The 17,035-nt window shown below is 30.3% G+C and overlaps 1 protein-coding gene and 2 long non-coding RNA genes across 6 annotated transcripts; 1 reads left to right on the top strand and 2 right to left on the bottom strand.

Moving 5' to 3' along the window:
• Positions 1-6,711: 6,711 nt before the first annotated feature.
• Positions 6,712-9,219, bottom strand: LOC121129341 (uncharacterized). Of its 3 annotated transcripts, none has more exons than XR_005868425.2 (4): positions 9,056-9,219; positions 8,844-8,974; positions 8,009-8,169; positions 6,712-7,933 (listed from the first exon to the last, which is right to left on the bottom strand). It is a non-coding gene; the product is annotated as an uncharacterized lncRNA (long non-coding RNA). The 3 variants fall into 3 exon arrangements; XR_005868424.2 differs by having other exon boundaries at positions 9,046-9,219; XR_005868423.2 differs by lacking the exon at positions 9,056-9,219 and having other exon boundaries at positions 8,844-8,984.
• A 1,044-nt stretch (positions 9,220-10,263) lies between these two features.
• On the top strand, positions 10,264-13,279 carry LOC139907290 (uncharacterized). Of its 2 annotated transcripts, none has more exons than XR_011783774.1 (2): positions 10,264-12,531; positions 12,594-13,279. It is a non-coding gene; the product is annotated as an uncharacterized lncRNA (long non-coding RNA). The 2 variants fall into 2 exon arrangements; XR_011783775.1 differs by having other exon boundaries at positions 10,264-12,472.
• Positions 13,280-14,887: 1,608 nt separating this feature from the next.
• On the bottom strand, positions 14,888-16,633 carry LOC121128992 (uncharacterized). The gene is given in 3 exon segments (XM_040724622.2): positions 14,888-15,443; positions 15,445-16,162; positions 16,235-16,633. Coding segments are annotated over 3 exon segments (1,356 nt in total). The 5' UTR covers positions 16,528-16,633; the 3' UTR covers positions 14,888-15,098.
• Positions 16,634-17,035: the final 402 nt, after the last annotated feature.

The following is a 17,035-nucleotide window of genomic DNA, read 5'->3' on the forward strand; positions in this document are numbered from 1 at the left end:
AACTAAAGTTTAGATTGCAACTTAATCATAAAGCCCCAGTCAATTTCAAGTTTTATTTTCTTTTATAATTATGGTATATAGAGATTAGGGATAATGGATAAAAGCTGTCCATCGAGAGGACTTCACGTTGTCCTTTCATTCTATATAATGCTCTCATCATTTTGCTGGAGAACTATTTAAACATCCAAGAATACAGAGTGAGTGTAAAAAGGAAATTAAAATACAACGCTGTTCCTAGCAAATTTAGTTTAATTTCTCATAAGATTAAGTAATATAAAAGTCAAAGAAATCAAATTGATGCAAGGCAAATTGACAAAATCAAATAAAATCGCAAAGAAAGAAACTTTAATCTTCATGCCATACCTCTCATTGTGGGGTTTCTTAAATTTTTCGGATTTGTAAGAAACTTTTACTTTTCTTGGAATACGTATCGTACTAATTCCTGCACATTTTATTACATCCCCACTTGAAAATACATTCCTGCGGCAGTGCTTTGAGTATATATTATTTCTTGTCAACCCTCGATCCTTTTTCTTCGATTTAAGTTCCTCACCATGTGTTCCCGTGTTTCTATCCCCCTTGACAATTTTGGTGACGAGTAAATAATATAATTATCGTATACTTATTCAGTTATCTCCAAATACACAACAATTTCCATCCACAGATCGTAAATTTTGGAGATTATTGTAATCCTATTTTGAAATGGGTAGAAATATTTAAAATACATCCGAGGATATTTCTTATGTTCTTTATTTAAACAAGAAACTAACCTTCAATGTTCGAAAAAAAAGGTCCTTCATGGACGAGTTTTGATATGAAAATCTATAAAATATTAAATGAAAAAATGATTATTAGATGTTGTTCCTTCAAAGTTATTGGGTTGTATCAAGATACATGGTTTTTTTATACAATTAAGTAGTGTCGATTAGAACTTAGAAGTATATCTTTTAATAACAACTCTCTAATTTGCCTCACATTATGAGTATTTTAGTCCTAAAGATGTTGCAAGTAAAAAAATAATGGAACTAGGAAAATTGCCCAAGGAGGAAAATTTACAAACGTGGAATATTTTTATCAAAAGCATAATTTTTTGTTAGCTTTGAACATACGAAATTACTTATAAAGTTTTTGAAATTGCCTGAAATTAACTAAGTTTTGTCTGAAAGACAAAGTATTTTGAAAATGTATTTGTTTCATTTACTTTTATCAGAAAAAATTTACAATATTAAGCTTCTCACTGCATTATTTTTTGCTCTTTTGAATAGTGTTTGAATGAAAGTAAAAGAAGATGATTAAAAAAGAGCGCTAAAATTTTGAAAAATGAGCACCCAAAATATCAAAATTGAGTAAGTTATATTTAAGAAAAAATATAATTTTATAAGGATAACTTAAAGCAATTAGGTTTGTTTTATATTTATCATAATTTATGATCCATATTTTCTCTATTTATTCAGTTTAGAAAAATGAGCAATTTTCACACAAAACAGGACAAAGTGAGCAGTTTTTTGAGCGATTGAGTGATCGCTTACAAACCCTATTTCTAATGATTACTTATTGGAGAAGCAGCATTTAAATTTAGCTTTTGTATCTTATTTGGAGAAAAGTATGAATAACCTGTATTCTATGTAAATATGGGAACTCGATTTCTTTAATTATTCTATAATAAGTTAGATGTTTTGTAAATAAGTATAACTTTGAATGTGTTCATTATACTCATTGTCTATGTTTTTGACCTTATAGATATGTACTTATATAATAATATTAGACTAAAAAAATAAAGGACCTATGTTTCATTCCATATCTGAATTTAAAAAATCTAATTCACAAGACAATGATTCACTCTTTTCTTCATCTTGATGAAAAAAGGTGTTTATTCTGATCAAATTTGATTTCAGTGACGTCATAAATTGCATCAAAATTGAATGAGACTCCATTTTGGGAGCTCAAAGTTGATATATTTACTATAGAAAATTTATAAATTTTGATTAAACTTCATCCAATGACATTAAGTATAAAAAAAGACTTAGTATATACATCGAATACTACTAAAGCAAATAATAAAGACTGATATTTGAATTAAATTTAAGAAATATCGACTAAATATCCTTAAAAATGATAAAATGTCTTCATTTTTTGTATGTGATCCATTAAAGACGAGAAAATACGGATAATTTCATATTTTTTCTTATTTAATAGTGAATTTTTATCTGCAATATTGTATAGCATATTTTTAATACATTTTAGGATAAGATATATTTCTCCATCGTTTAATATCTTTCCATATATGTCAATAGGGTTGATCTCTCCGAGAATGATAATGTTAAGTACTTTTGTTTTTTATATAGATATTAACAACAAACGCATTAACTATTTCTTGTTACATACATTGGCGTTGATGAAAAAAGCAGACATATGTATGTTCATTGACAACGTGATATCATTAAAAAACATGACAAACTTAGAATTACCAAGAAAAAAAATTATATTCATACATTTATTATTTTTTTAAAGTAATGGTTTCGTCAAGTTTCTACTTATTTTTAGTAAGAGGCCAAAAGTTAGAACCTTTTTACTACTAACTCAAAATGCTTTATTATGGAATGTCTTTTTACGTGTAGGCGTTTGAATGAAATGGTTCGAATATATAGTATAGATTGGGGACCCAAAAACTTGCAAAGCATTTAATTAAGATTTAATCACCATTATTTTTCATTACAATGTTTTATTATGCGACTAAACGACATTTAAAACAAAAATAAACAAGTTTTGTTTTTATACCATGTATTTATGTTAAAAATGTCAGAACAGCAATAGAAAAGGCAACGTGTGTGCGATCTCCTCTGTACCATGTCAGTGTGGAGAAGACTGCAGGGAACGTTGGTATCTACACCGGATTGCCCACCACACCAAGAAGTCCAGAACGGCGTCATACATACAAGAACATCCAAAACTTCTGCAGCAACATTACGGCTGACTTCTCCATATGACCCCTTTCCAGCCCTGACCTCAATCCCCTGGACTTAGACGTTTAGGGCGTCTTGGAGAAGAATGTCTGCACCACTTATCATCCAAATTTGGATTTGTTCCGAGATACCATCATGAAAAAGTGGTACGCCATAAACAAGGTCTTCATCGTCAAGAGCTGTCAATCTATTCACCGGTATGTCGAGGCTGTTATTGTTTTTGATGGAAGACATACTGAATGAAAAATATAGGACAATATAATATTTAAACGGTACTAGGAAAACTGCTCTGGGGAAAATTGCCAGTGGAAGATTGCCATGGAGAAAAATTGCCAGTGAAAAAAATTTTTTGGGAGAAAATTGACTGTATTTTGTTCAAACTGCATGGTGAATGATAACACATTATAAATTCGCTTAAAAATACTCATGACAAATATCTAAACATATTTGTTTGTTACATCTTATTATTCTTCGCAGCCATACTACTCCAAATTTTTGTTTTTCAATAAAAAATTTAATATTTGATTTTTTTTCCAAAAATTTTAAATTTCATTTCATTTTTCAATTTTTTTTATAATATTTGAAAAAAAATTTAGAATAGCTAAGGATATTTGAAATTTTTTTCGAAAAACTTAAATTTTTTAAATAATTTTTTCAATAAAATTTAATTTTTTGGTTTTTTTAACCCCCCCTCCCAAAAAAAAAGATAATAATAATATATATAATCCTGCTGACGTCCTTGGTATTTAGTACAAGTTTTACTACTAACTCAAAATGCTTTCTTATTCACGTCTTTTTTACAATGATATTTTTCAATGAAATGTTTTCAACATATGTTTAGTACATATACTCGTATGTGTACTTAAAGATAATGAACTAAAAGGATTCATTTACGGGCAATTGACTATTAGGAGGAAAATAAATGAGACGGTCAATAGTAATATTTCTCAACAGTATATTGTACATAAATAAGTAGGACTTATAAGTACATGAACGATTTTTATATGAAACTATCCGATGGGCACACATTGATAAGGACACAGAATGTTATGATCTTCAAATTGATAAAATTATTATAAACAAAATAAGATTTTGGGATTTCTACTATATGTAGAAGCATGTAAATAGAGTTGTGCAATATAAGCACAGCTGGTATGTAAAAATACATGCGCGTACACTTTGCCAAAAAACCTTGCTGGCAAAAGGAACCTTGCCGAATGTCATTTTTCGAACGGACACATGGCTTAATGACCACTCGGCCGAACGGACACATTGCCAATGACAACTTTGCCGAATGGACACATTGGTGAATAGACACATTGCTAAATGGACAATTTGTCAAAAATAATAATAAATATATTTTATGCTGAGTCATGCTGTAATACTATGTAACTATGTTTTTTTGGATGTTACCACAATTTTAAAAATGTTAAATGATTAATCCTTTTCCACAAATTGAAAAGATTAAGTGTTCATTAATAAATTATCACCTTTGACTCTATAATTCTTAAGATGGTTTGTCATTGGAGGAGAAGCTTACACTACTCAAGGAGCACAAATCCTTGCGAAAAAGGAAATGCAAAGATCAACCATTTTGTGTTAGCTTGGTAACCCCGTGATTTATTGGGTAGTCGACATTATTTTTGTTACAAAAGTTCTAATAACAGTTAGAGTGAACTGTTAAAGCAGTCTCATAATGAAAGGACTCAATTAATTATTAATTAATGGCAATAACATAGTAAAACAGAATGAATATCACAGAGAATAATTAATGTGTAAAAATTTCTACTAATGAAATGGAGCCAGAAATATAATTTATCTTTAAGTACAGAATCAAAACGCATCTCAGATCTTATTTGAAACTGATGTAAAGGGGGTTTTTATGATTATAAAAGTGTTTTAATTGATTCTGTATCTTGTTCTGAACTCGACATATTTTCAGTTTTAGGTTAGAAAATACTCGTATGACTTATTTATCATTCATAGTGATAAGGATTATCATACCTTATATATACCCTTAATGAATAAAGAATGATTTTAGGTCTTAACCATTGTAAATATAAAATAAAGATATGTTAATTAGGTACTACAACAATTTGAAGATGTAACCATAAAACTAAAATATTAGTCAATATGAAATTTATATGTAATTATAATTTGACAATTGTTCAAGCCTAATCATTCATAATTCATTAAGATCGGAAGAAATGGACTTCCATGTTCTCCAAGAGATAGGACCTAAGTCAGATAGAGGGAATCGAATGAAAATACTTGATCATCCATCCAACGAGATGTTCTTATTCGGAGCTCTGTATTCTATGGGGGACGACGGAATGAAAATTCATCGAAGGAAAATTACTAAGCTTCATAAGACTTTTTCCTTGGGAAAAAAATTCCAGGATCGAAATAATGAAGAGATCCATTCAAAATGAGTAGGGAATTTAAATATTTCAAATATAATTAGTTATTACTTTATGTAATGGCACAACTTGCTGTAAAAGCAGTTTATTCGGTGAATGTGTTTAGGTTTACTAATTTTTTTTATTTTATCACGTTCATTCAAATTACTCGCCTTTTTGGCCTACATTTTAGTATTGAAAAACAGCTAACCCCTCCGTTACAGAGGAGCCGCATGACGGCCATTCATCACTACCAAAGTTTCACATATCTTTTCAGAGGCCTCTAAGTATAATGACTAAAAAAGTTCAAGCTCTAGAGTTGTGTGAATAACGAGGGTCCTTCATGCTCAGGAAAGCGGTGGTTAATAATCAACTTTTTGGATCAGTGGTTCACTTGCACAACCCATGGACCGGGCTGTATCATATGATATTATAAGGGGTTCTTGATACTCATGATAGTGATGGCGATAGGTTTTGATACCCTTGCTGACAAGCAGTTCACTTGCGTAACCGGTGGGCCGGTGTGTATTACACTTTATATGTGAAGGTGTCTTTGATACTCAGCATAGTGGTTGCGATAGGTGTTGATCCCCTTTAGAGACAAGCTGTCCATCTATACAACCTGTTGGCCTAGGTATATTTTGCAAAATAAAATGAAGTCTCTCGTAACAATTTCTTATCATACAATAGTTTCGATTGTCTGAATAGAATATCAATGATAATACAATAGGTCAGGAATGTTCAAACTTTTCATATAATGGAGTGCATTGCCACTTGAAATATTTTATAAAATTGCTTGTAATAAAATCCTTAATGATCAAATTACCAACAATCATACTACCTGACAATGTAAATGAATGTAACATGACCACTCTATGGGAAATTTGACAAAACCCAGGTATTTTGCACATTGCCCATAACATATATATTTCAATAGGATGAGAGGGAAAATAAATATTCACCGGCTAATAAACTGAGTGACATCAATCTAGTCGAAAATCTCATTAATTCCCTTGGAAAGTTTCTATGTTTGAGAATTCCCGGAACTTTGCAAACTTATTAAAAAGAAACAAATTTCATCGGAAAAGAATAGAAAATTTCTAAATAGGAAAAAATTATCATCCACGACAATCTTCATTTAAGAAAAACTTTGAAATTATCCTTTTCGTCAAAATAGATGGAATATTTTAATGGATTCTGTAATAAAAACGTACTACTTACACTTCAATTATATTATTTAATAATAAATATATGTATATTTATTTTTATGAATTTTTAAAAAAATAACTCTTTAGTTCTATTGTAATATTTAATTACTCATTTACTACACATGGAAAATAATACTATCCTTTTTAGTTGTCTTGGTATAAAAAAAAATCAGCGGCCCTGTACTTCATTTAATTACAATTTTTTCTATCGCAATAATTTAACAAATATAGTTTCTGTAATTAAGATAAAAGTTTTACATTTTCTCTACATTTTAATAGATAGAATGTCGAGTAATACGTAAACTACATAATTTTTTTTTAAACATAATGTACATCCTACAAAATGGCGATTAAATTTCCTTCAATTGTCTTATTACAAGAAATATTTTAACGATATAATTACAAGGCGTCCATAATAAATAATACGTTTAGTCATTACTCTTTACATTCCTTATTGTCAACTTATCGAATAAAATTTTATGTTGATATGTTTTAGACTTATAATTATTAGAAAGGGATGATTAAGTCAGTAGTAAGTTCAATAATTTTCCTTTAAAATAAGAAAGATAATTAATTATTAATATTTATAATTTAAAACAGTTGTTGGAGAACTAAGTATATATTGACTAATAAAGAACTCATTAAGTATCATTTAAATGATTAACTATTTAGGATCATGAGGAAGCTTGAATCCAACTAATCGAGCAGTTTCTTCAACGCTTCGTTCACCTTTTGCGTGAAACTCAAGACGAACGTTATTCCATTCTCTTAAACTGCGAAGATATGTGGTAAAAGTATCAGCAAAGTGATTCATTTCCTCACCAGCTCTACAGTATTGTTTAGATGTTTCAAAATACTTTTTGTAAACCTCTTTTATGTAAACATGCGTTTGTACATTTTGAACTCCAGCTCGTTCTAATTCTCTAAACAGAGATTTAAAACTGGATTTCGACGAAGAACTACAGTTCCTTGACAAATTAAAAATCATTGAAGTCATATTGATGAGGTAATTGATCTGGTTCTTCTAAATCTAAAAAGCGGCAATCAAAGGTATAAAAAGATAGATCCTTGAAAATCGTGGAGTCCTTCTAGTTGCTTTCAATAAGAGTTTATTTTTTTACAAAATTTGAAACTTTGTTTAAATAATATACGGATTTGTGTTCCTTTTCAGAAGTAGAGTCATAGATACGACTAAAACTATTATAAGTTATAATGATTGTATTCAGATCTTTCCAGTTGACCAGAGTAATGTATTAGTTAACTGTTTTGGACAATACAGTTGCCTTGTGGTTTCCTTTACTTTGAAATTCCTTTTAACGTTTTCCTTGAGCACAGTCAATCCTGAATCTTGAAGAACTTTAATCTGTAATGTAGAACAAATAGGATATGAAACAAGTGAATTTTAGATTTTTAATGAAATAAGGAGCAAGAGTTATACTTTCGACGAGTTAAAAATACGATTCTTGGTCAAAAACGTGCCAAATCCAAAAATCCAAGTAATTTGATATCGTAGACAACTATATTTTTTCCCAATAGGATCTTGAAAAAGTTTTGGTAAATTTTGATTCCTGAAACTTTAATAGCGTTAGAGACAAATCCCTAAAATAAATATGGAAATATTATTTAATCTAAATTCATAATAATATTGGTAAAAAAGGAATAAGAATAAACTTCTTCTTTTAATGACTAAATGGTGAAACCGTCTACATCAAATGTCAACGAATGTACTATATAAATTATAATAGAAAGTTTACAAAATGTTTACGCATAAAGAGTGTTGAGGACAATTTTTAAACCAATCAAAGGCAAAAAATATAGTTTGAACGTCACTAGTTACTATATCACTTTAAATTTATAGATATATACAGGGGTCGAAGATGAAATCCGAACCTTCTCTCGTATTTAACAAAAAAGAATGAAATTATTTGGTTTTTTCATGACCAAAAGAAAATGTTAATTAAGATATTTGGAAAGATAATCATCAGATGAAATATCTTAAGTATTTAATTTTTCATTCTACAGATTGGATATTTTAAGTTAGCAGTAACTCTATAGATATTATTAATTATTAAGATTCACCAAAATTTAAATTCACATCTGATGCATACAATATTAAGACAAGTAACACTGGGCCTCTAAATATATTATGATAAAAAAAGGCATTTATGGATATAGCCGTCGAAAATATTAAAAGAAGTGTAAAGACATCCCCTAACATAATATTAATGCTTGTTATGAAAAATTAGATAAATTTATTAATAAATTATAATTACCAATTAAATAGTTATGGGAACAAAATGGAGCCAAAGTTTAGATTCGTGTAGCGATGTATAATTAACAATATTCAATATTTATTGACATTGATTTGAGACACGGCAATGGTCAAAAATGTCTCTCAACCTCTCTTCCAAAAAAGGGAAAGAAAATGAGCACAATTAAAAATATAATAATACTAGTACAGGGAACCAATGTCACCTTGAGTCACCTTGGCAGGGAACAGTGTTCCCTGTCTGGAGTCATGTCAATGAGTTCTATTAATATCTGGAGTCGAACAAGGCTCATTCACTCAACCTCATTTTGGGTGAAGTGCATTTTTAGGGTTAAAAATCAAATGGCTAAACCTATTTGACTTCGTATAATATTAATATGTGCTATTATTACTCCCTTGTTACTTATTTAATATTATCAGCCTTGCGTCAGCAGAGAATCTGTATGCATGAAGTCACGTGCTACAATTAATACATCTTCCACATAATGACGACATTTCTCTCGGATCTAAATGATTATATCCCAGCATTTCTTAAGTAACATTGATTACTTAACTGAAATAAAAAATTATTTTTAAAAAAACTTCCCGTGAGTACGTAAATTTTTCAACCTGGGAGTGCTACATTATTTTTTTTTACAAGTCAGTTATAAAAACTTAGCAAAAATGAAATTGAGATCAAACGTTTTATTGCTTAGTTACAGTACAATTCGTATAATTTTAATTACAAATAATTCATGATTTTTTTTAGTATATCGAATGTGAATTTGTTGATACTGATGAAAATCCTGGGAATCATCCCGGATTACAAAGCCATAATTTTAAGAAAAGTCTTCTATGTCAAAAAAATTTCCTTCAGTATACTAAAAACATCATTATTTTTTTTCTCGAGATAAATAAGAAATTTATTATTATGGCAAGTATGAGATTCTTCAATTATGCCTAAATGAAGATCTTCATTATTGAGATCCCAATCTAATTTTTATGTATTCATAGTGTATAAGTAGGTTAAACTTCTAACAAAAAATTGGCAATATCAAACATGAATGGCTAGGCGCCATTTTTAATATTTTGTAATAATGTTTCCATGGTGTTTTTTGCAAAAATATTATTTTTAGTAAAAGTTATATTGAAGCACTTGCTCTTATAAGCATTTTAAAGCCAACATTTTTGAAATCGGTTGAGTCCGAACAATTTATGTCCCACTGAAGTTAGAGTATTCTTCGAAAAGGGCCAAACTTTGAGGGGCTCCAAAACGGGCACTTGTACTTGCATAAGTGTAAAATTTCGGATATAGTGTTCTATTGTTGGGATTAACACCCTCACCAAAAATTATCGAAATCGGTGAAGGGTATCTCGTGAGTGACATGGAATATATATATTTTAACGTATTTACAAAATGAAGATACTTTTTTTAAATTCTGTTCTAAAATATTATTCAGAATAATAAAAGAATAGTAATAAATCATACATAATTATCAACATAAAATGTAATATTTTCTAGAACAATTTAAACCACTAGCTGATATACATAATATAATTAATCAATTGCCAAAATTAAGGAAATTATTAGAAAGAATAAAACGTAGTGATAGGCTCATAGTCATGTATCCTGTTTTTAGTCATATTTAAGCATTTAAAAGATATTTTGTAGGCTTTTATAAAGCTCATGATAGCTCTGTAATTTATTTCTCACGTGTGGCATAAGGAAATATCTCCATCTCGCAAACTCCATGTGGCATTACAAATATTAAGAACTTTTTTCAACTTGTTTAAAGGCAGTTATACATTTTCACGAAAGAAACGGAATTGCACGGGTTAATAAATAATTCATATCATCTTCAAGGTTATGAACTCCTTTCTGAAATTATATTTCGAGCTCTTCATAGTTAAAATAAATTCTTTGACAATACAAAGTTATTCTATGTGATAATAATGTTTGCCTTTTCTTTCCATCTCCTCATTTGTAACAATGTTTTGTCTACGACGTGATGTTGGCAGTTCCCAAATTGAGGCATTTTAAACACATCCTTTCAGATTGTATGAACAATGATCTTTTAAATTGCTCCTCACAAGTTAAATTCATCCGATACACTTTTTTTCATTAGCAATAGTATTAACCTTGAAACTACATAATTTCAAAGTAACAAGTCTGATTTCATTTTCTTTCAGTGTTAATTACATCAGTTATGACTAGATGAAACATATTCTTGATTAAATTTTTTTTCCAGGACCATTACGAGACGAAGACAAAACAATTTATGTCAATGGTTCGTTTAGTTTAAACAAATTGTTTTGTTTTTTGACGAAATAAAGCCAAAACTATGTGACCAAGACGAGACGAATTAAAATAAAACGAAATGTGACGAAACAAGACTAAATTAACACTAATGACGACTCCTTGGTATTCATTACCATCAATATATATATATACGCAGGCTCTATTTCTGAATCCTTAGATTATGAATGGATAATATGTTTATTTGAAGGTTTTTTTTAAGTGTCACGTAAATTCTGTACTAAGAGTCAGGGATATCAATGACAATACCTTCTTCCATTAACTGTTTGCAGATTTTTTCTGCCTTGCTGGGTGAAATTTTGGCTCCAGGGACAAGTTTCAACGATACTTCTGATTTGTTATGGTTTCTTGTCAAGGTATAAGCCCAATCACTATCATCTAAAGCAGCTTCTTCATCGTCTCCATTAGTAACTATATCTTCATTAGAGCACCTCTTATTTTTCTTAGGGGTCGGATTAAATGAAGAGTGGGAAGCTTCATCACTGTAAGGCATCATTCTCTTGGGAGGATGAAGTGACTTTTTTTCAAAGGGTTGGCTAGTCGAAAAGCCTACATTGGCATTGCTTTTTGATTGTATTGAGTACATCTCTTTCTCAGCAATATTGCGTTTAGGAATCATATTTTTGGTAATATCAAAAAGTTCTTGTAATGGTTCAAAATTTCCTTTCTTTGCACATGTAGAATACAAAAGCATTACTTTCTCTATCTTGGCCCTTATTGCTTGCTCAGAAATTATCGGAGAATTTAATTTATCAACCCAAAGTAGAGAGACTTCTTTTGCTATTTCCACCACTCTATCTTTTCTACCTTTAATTGATCTCATAAGAAATAGGCTCCGACCAACGATATTCATCTTGAGTGGCATTACGCTTCTAGATGAAAGTGAGGACTCTTCAAGAGGTACATTAGCTCGGTGTGAAGTGGACTGGAATTGAACCAAATTTCGTGTCCATTTCTCCTTGTTCAGTTGAACCATAGTTGAACTTTTTTTGTACGACATATCGTGAGGCAAAATAAGGAAACAAAAGCTGAAAAGACAGATAAACTAGCCAAAGCCCAAAGATCGGTTCATTGATGAACATAAAAAAGCTGCATCTCTTTTCTCTTTTTATTAATTGACTTGTCAAGAAGTTGTGTACAATAAAACTATAAGTAAAGATTGCTTGAGGGCGCTTCCGTCGCGTAAGATCACGTCAACTGTTGTGTACCACTAAGGAATACTGAAAAAAGTATTTTACGCAGAAAAAACTGAGACTTGAATGTCCCAGCCTCCGATATATCCTTTCAAATTGCTGTGGGGAAAGAAGAAATTATTTTATTGTTTGATTTTTCGCAAGGTATACCTTGATTTTTCCTTAGTCAGCTTGGATCCAACCAAAGAGAAGAGGAGCTTAAAGTTTCAATTATACATTTGTGATTTATTAATTATTATAATAATTAATATATTTAATATTACAGTTATGAACTTGAAATGAGCTTGAATGAAATTTTAGGACTCTATTGAAATATACAAGGACTTTGACATGACTTAAAATTCGAGGTGGACTTGCAGATTAAGAACTTTTTCCCTGCTTTGATTAATGATGTGTCGTAAGCTGCAAGTGTGGAGCCAACACTCTAAAATTTCCACCTCTTAGCCATGAAAGGGAGTCTAAAATCTTTTATCATTCCTTACCTTGAGTCAGAGAGAATCATCTAAGGATAAAGGATATCTGTAGAAAAGATTAGACACTTACTAGAATTTAAGTGTGGGAACATTACATTTTTGAATAAGGACTTTCAAGACGACCTATCGGATAAAAAATCCTGATTTTCTTCAAGTCTATTAAAGACAATTTAGAAGAAGTAAACTAAAAAAGATATAGTTCCATCAAACTTTATAGCCGAAACTCAATCTTTAATATTGCAAAATCAAGAAATACAAATTAAGCAAGCCGCAGTTAGTATTTGGAATGATTAAATTAACAAATGGACGTTTTTCTTACCTGAAACCAGCTCAACAGTTTGTCAGATACCTAAATAAGTTTGTTTTTAGAGCAGGAGTTTATTTTTTATCCATATCAAAATCATAATAAGATTCCAGTGTCAAAAATTGTACATTTTATGAGGTCAAATAAAGTTAAGATTCTTGATGCAATTTATAACATCATAGCTTATTTGAAAGTTATTTTTGGGGAGAAAGACTATGTGGAACCAAAAGAGATGATTAAAAAAAATGAGGAATTTATTTATTTTAATGTCTCGTATACCAATTAGTTAAATTTTGCTAGTTTTCTCTCTTCATGAATAAGGATAGATGAAGACTAATATATGCAATGGAACTTGCTTATATGTGCTATGTGTATATTAAAAATATATGATGATATTAAATTGATTGAACTAAATGCTCAGAAGGAGGTTAATTTCATAGTTAAAAGCTATGGTCCCTCTGTTAATGTGCAAGAAAATAGAAAATGCAAAAGAGATAGTGATCCTGGAGCAAATAGAAAAGTGAATAAACTGTCAAATGTATTTTGAATGTGTTTCAATCTAAAAGATATTGTATTTAATATTATAATTATCAGGCTTATTGATCGGAATTTTTTCTGATGGGCGATCAATTGCGATGTTATATTGCTGATCGCAGTATCGCAATCGGTACTGATCTTTATATCGCAACAGAAATAGCCAAAAAATTACGATACGATCAATTTGTACAAAATTATAGATCATCTGATAGTGCTGTGGTTTTCAAGACCAATTTTTGTCTTGAGACAGCTCTCGAGACTGCTTTTAAAGGATTTTGGTCTCGTCTTGGTCTCAAAACATCAAAATCTTGGTATTGGGTCTATGCAAGTAAAAAAAATTGGGTAACAACAAGGTTAGGAAATTTCAATTTTCGTACTTCATCCCTCTTTCTTGCATTCCAGAATATACTCATAATTTATAACATATTTCTTAAAAATTAAGAAAATATCATTTATCATACTCGGCAATGTTCTTGTAACATAAGATACTTTGTCATAGTATAAATACCTTAATAACAGCTGACGTCATCTTTAATTGATAACAACAACCATATAGAGAAAGAAATAACAAACTCAACATGAAAAACTTTGTCGCTATGGATTTTTCACCGAACGATTTTTACAAGCAGCCTCTCAATTGTTATTAAGAAACAAAGTTAGGGAGATTGATTGATTACTCTTATGATACTTTCTCAAAGTTAAAAAATTCAAAATTACACGTATTCCGTGCGAAAAGAAAATTGAAAAAAATAATGGGTACTACCTATAAATCCGAACCGAATGTTTTTTTTAAGTTTTATCCACAGGATACACATTTCTCTTAGTATTTTTTTTACATTGATGATCCAAAAACGAGTATTACTTCCTAATTTGAAGTAACTTACAAAAATACCCTCTCATAACAACAAGTCGTGTCTAATTTCCGACAAGAGAACCAGTGCTGCTGTCTCCTGAAGCACCTGGTTTTGAAGGCATAAGCAAAGTTCAGAGGACCAGAATATTATTCATCTATATGTTATAATCATGAACATTGTCGATTGACAATAATTTATATGAAAAAAGTAGCTTTAAAAAAATGTCTTTTTTAAAAGAAAATCTGATATTTTCTTGCGAATGTAAATTATTTGTTCATGAAAATAAATGATCTTTTTGTTCCCCAAGAAAATATATGGGCTAGACTTACTTGAATCTAATAAGGTCAGATTGTTTAGTATATGTGGTTTAAAAATGAAGATCTAAAAAAAATTGGTGGGGGCATATATATATTGTTTGAGTGACAAACTATGAAAATATGTAATACAAAACGGTTTTTTTTTTTTGGACGGAAGCTGTAGCTTGGAATGTGTTTTAAGAAGAACAATTGATATAAAAGAGAATTTAAGAATGATTAAAAGCTAAAATTAAGGCAGGAATCTAAAAAATAATTACATATTACAAACAATAACACATTATATAATTAGTTGGATATAAAAATGGGTTTAATATCATCAGATGACTTAGTTTCTAACAAAAAGGACTTCCAAGAAATCGGAAACTCCGTCGAAAAATCCCTATTAAAAGAATGTGAATCCATCCATTTACCGTAGTTCAACGCCAATTCTGTCCAGTTCTGAACAACAGCATCAGTTAAATTGAGCCACTGTTGAATTGATTTAAATCGACGTGTAACCAAATTAGAAAATTCACTTCCTTTATAGCGCTTCGCCTTTTCACGTATGGCCCTAATCATAATATACCAAACTGTTTTAATTTTCATAAGGCCTATAACGTTGTCATATTCATCAATGAAATAAAAAAACATCTCCTTCATAGCCATAACCCATTTTCACCAACTCACTCTGTCGATTCCTATCCTTGACAACATCAAAAGAAACTGATTTGAGACCAAAATGTTCTTCAATGGTAGCATAAGCTATGTCAGGTCTGATTGCACATAAAGAGCTCGATCTTCCATCAAAATAAGGAAGAGTCCATGCAATAAAATTTAACTGAGGTGACTTCAAATGACTTAAATTCACAACATGCTGTGTACCAGGATTAAGTAACTCAAAAGTCCATGTTAATTTAGTATAATGGGAAAAATTATAAATCCGCTCCAGAGTCTCTTCATTCAAATCTTGAAAAGTTGAAAATACAGCCTCTGCGACAACTTTGGCTACAGAATATCTTGATTCCGTATATTTATTTAAATCATCTTTACTACGAGCCAGCAAATGTACATTTTTGGATCCTATACAAAGAACAAATCCTACTTCTTTGAAGAAATGTGCACTAAAGTGTGCAGCTTCCCCATTGGCTTTGGCAGTAGCAACTATTTCTTTGAATTGTGAAATGGGCTTTAAGAAATACAAATCCACATTGGAGTCTTTTCCCCCTTCTTCCTGATCTTCCTGTACGTCATCTTCGTCAATGGAACTCTCACCCGTGAACTTTTTTAGAGCAAAAATTAAGGGTTGATATGTAATTTGTCCTTCGGGATCTTTCAAGCGTAGAACGGAGTTACCTCGAGCTACTCTTTGTCTATAAATATATTAAGAAAATAAATTATCATTAATCAAATGAATTATGACTTAATAATGTGTTGAAGTTTACTGAATTAGCGGATATTTCTTGAATATTGTATCATCTGGGCCTCCTCCACCGACTCGGACATCAATGACGTCTCCATTGCAATTGGATGGAAGGATCCCTGGTGGAACTGGCCTCTCTATGACTTTAAGTAACCGTTTTTGATCTCTACACCAATTCAACCAATCTTCAATTTGCTTAGATTCACAATTATGATTACTAGAGTCCTTGGCATTTTCTTGGAGGAGAGCAAGTAAGGATTCATCTTTGAAGAGTTTTGATACATCCTCTCTTCCTAATAACTTAATTTCACTCATTTTTAGTCTATTTTTTTGAGGTTGAATACAATTTAAGGAAGTAATAGCAACACGAGTAGATACTATTAATGTCCGACTGAGAGTGACTGTTTATTTATTTATGAAATCTATTATTTAAAATCTATGACGCATAAATATAATAAAGAAAGTAATTTATGGGTATTTCACAATATGTGGAAAAAGCGGTAAATTCCGTTTCAAAACGCGCAACCTCTGAGCATTTTTACTGACGTCATAAATTGCATGATAATTTTATTTGACGCCTTTTTGGGGACTTAAGATTGATATTCCTAATACATAAAATAGACAAATTTCCAATCAATCTTCATGAAACTTCATCAAATGGCTTTAAGAATAAAACAAAAGAGCTAACATCTGCATTGAATACTACTTTAGGCAAATGATAAGCTCTTATATTTGAATTAAGTAAAAGTAATATGTACAAAAATTTGTTCCATTTTTGTATCGAGTTAATTTTTATCTATAATACTATACCAAAATAAAATTG

Source organism: Lepeophtheirus salmonis, chromosome 14 (genome assembly GCF_016086655.4).
Source record: "Lepeophtheirus salmonis chromosome 14, UVic_Lsal_1.4, whole genome shotgun sequence".
Taxonomy (NCBI): Eukaryota; Metazoa; Arthropoda; class Copepoda; order Siphonostomatoida; family Caligidae; genus Lepeophtheirus; species Lepeophtheirus salmonis.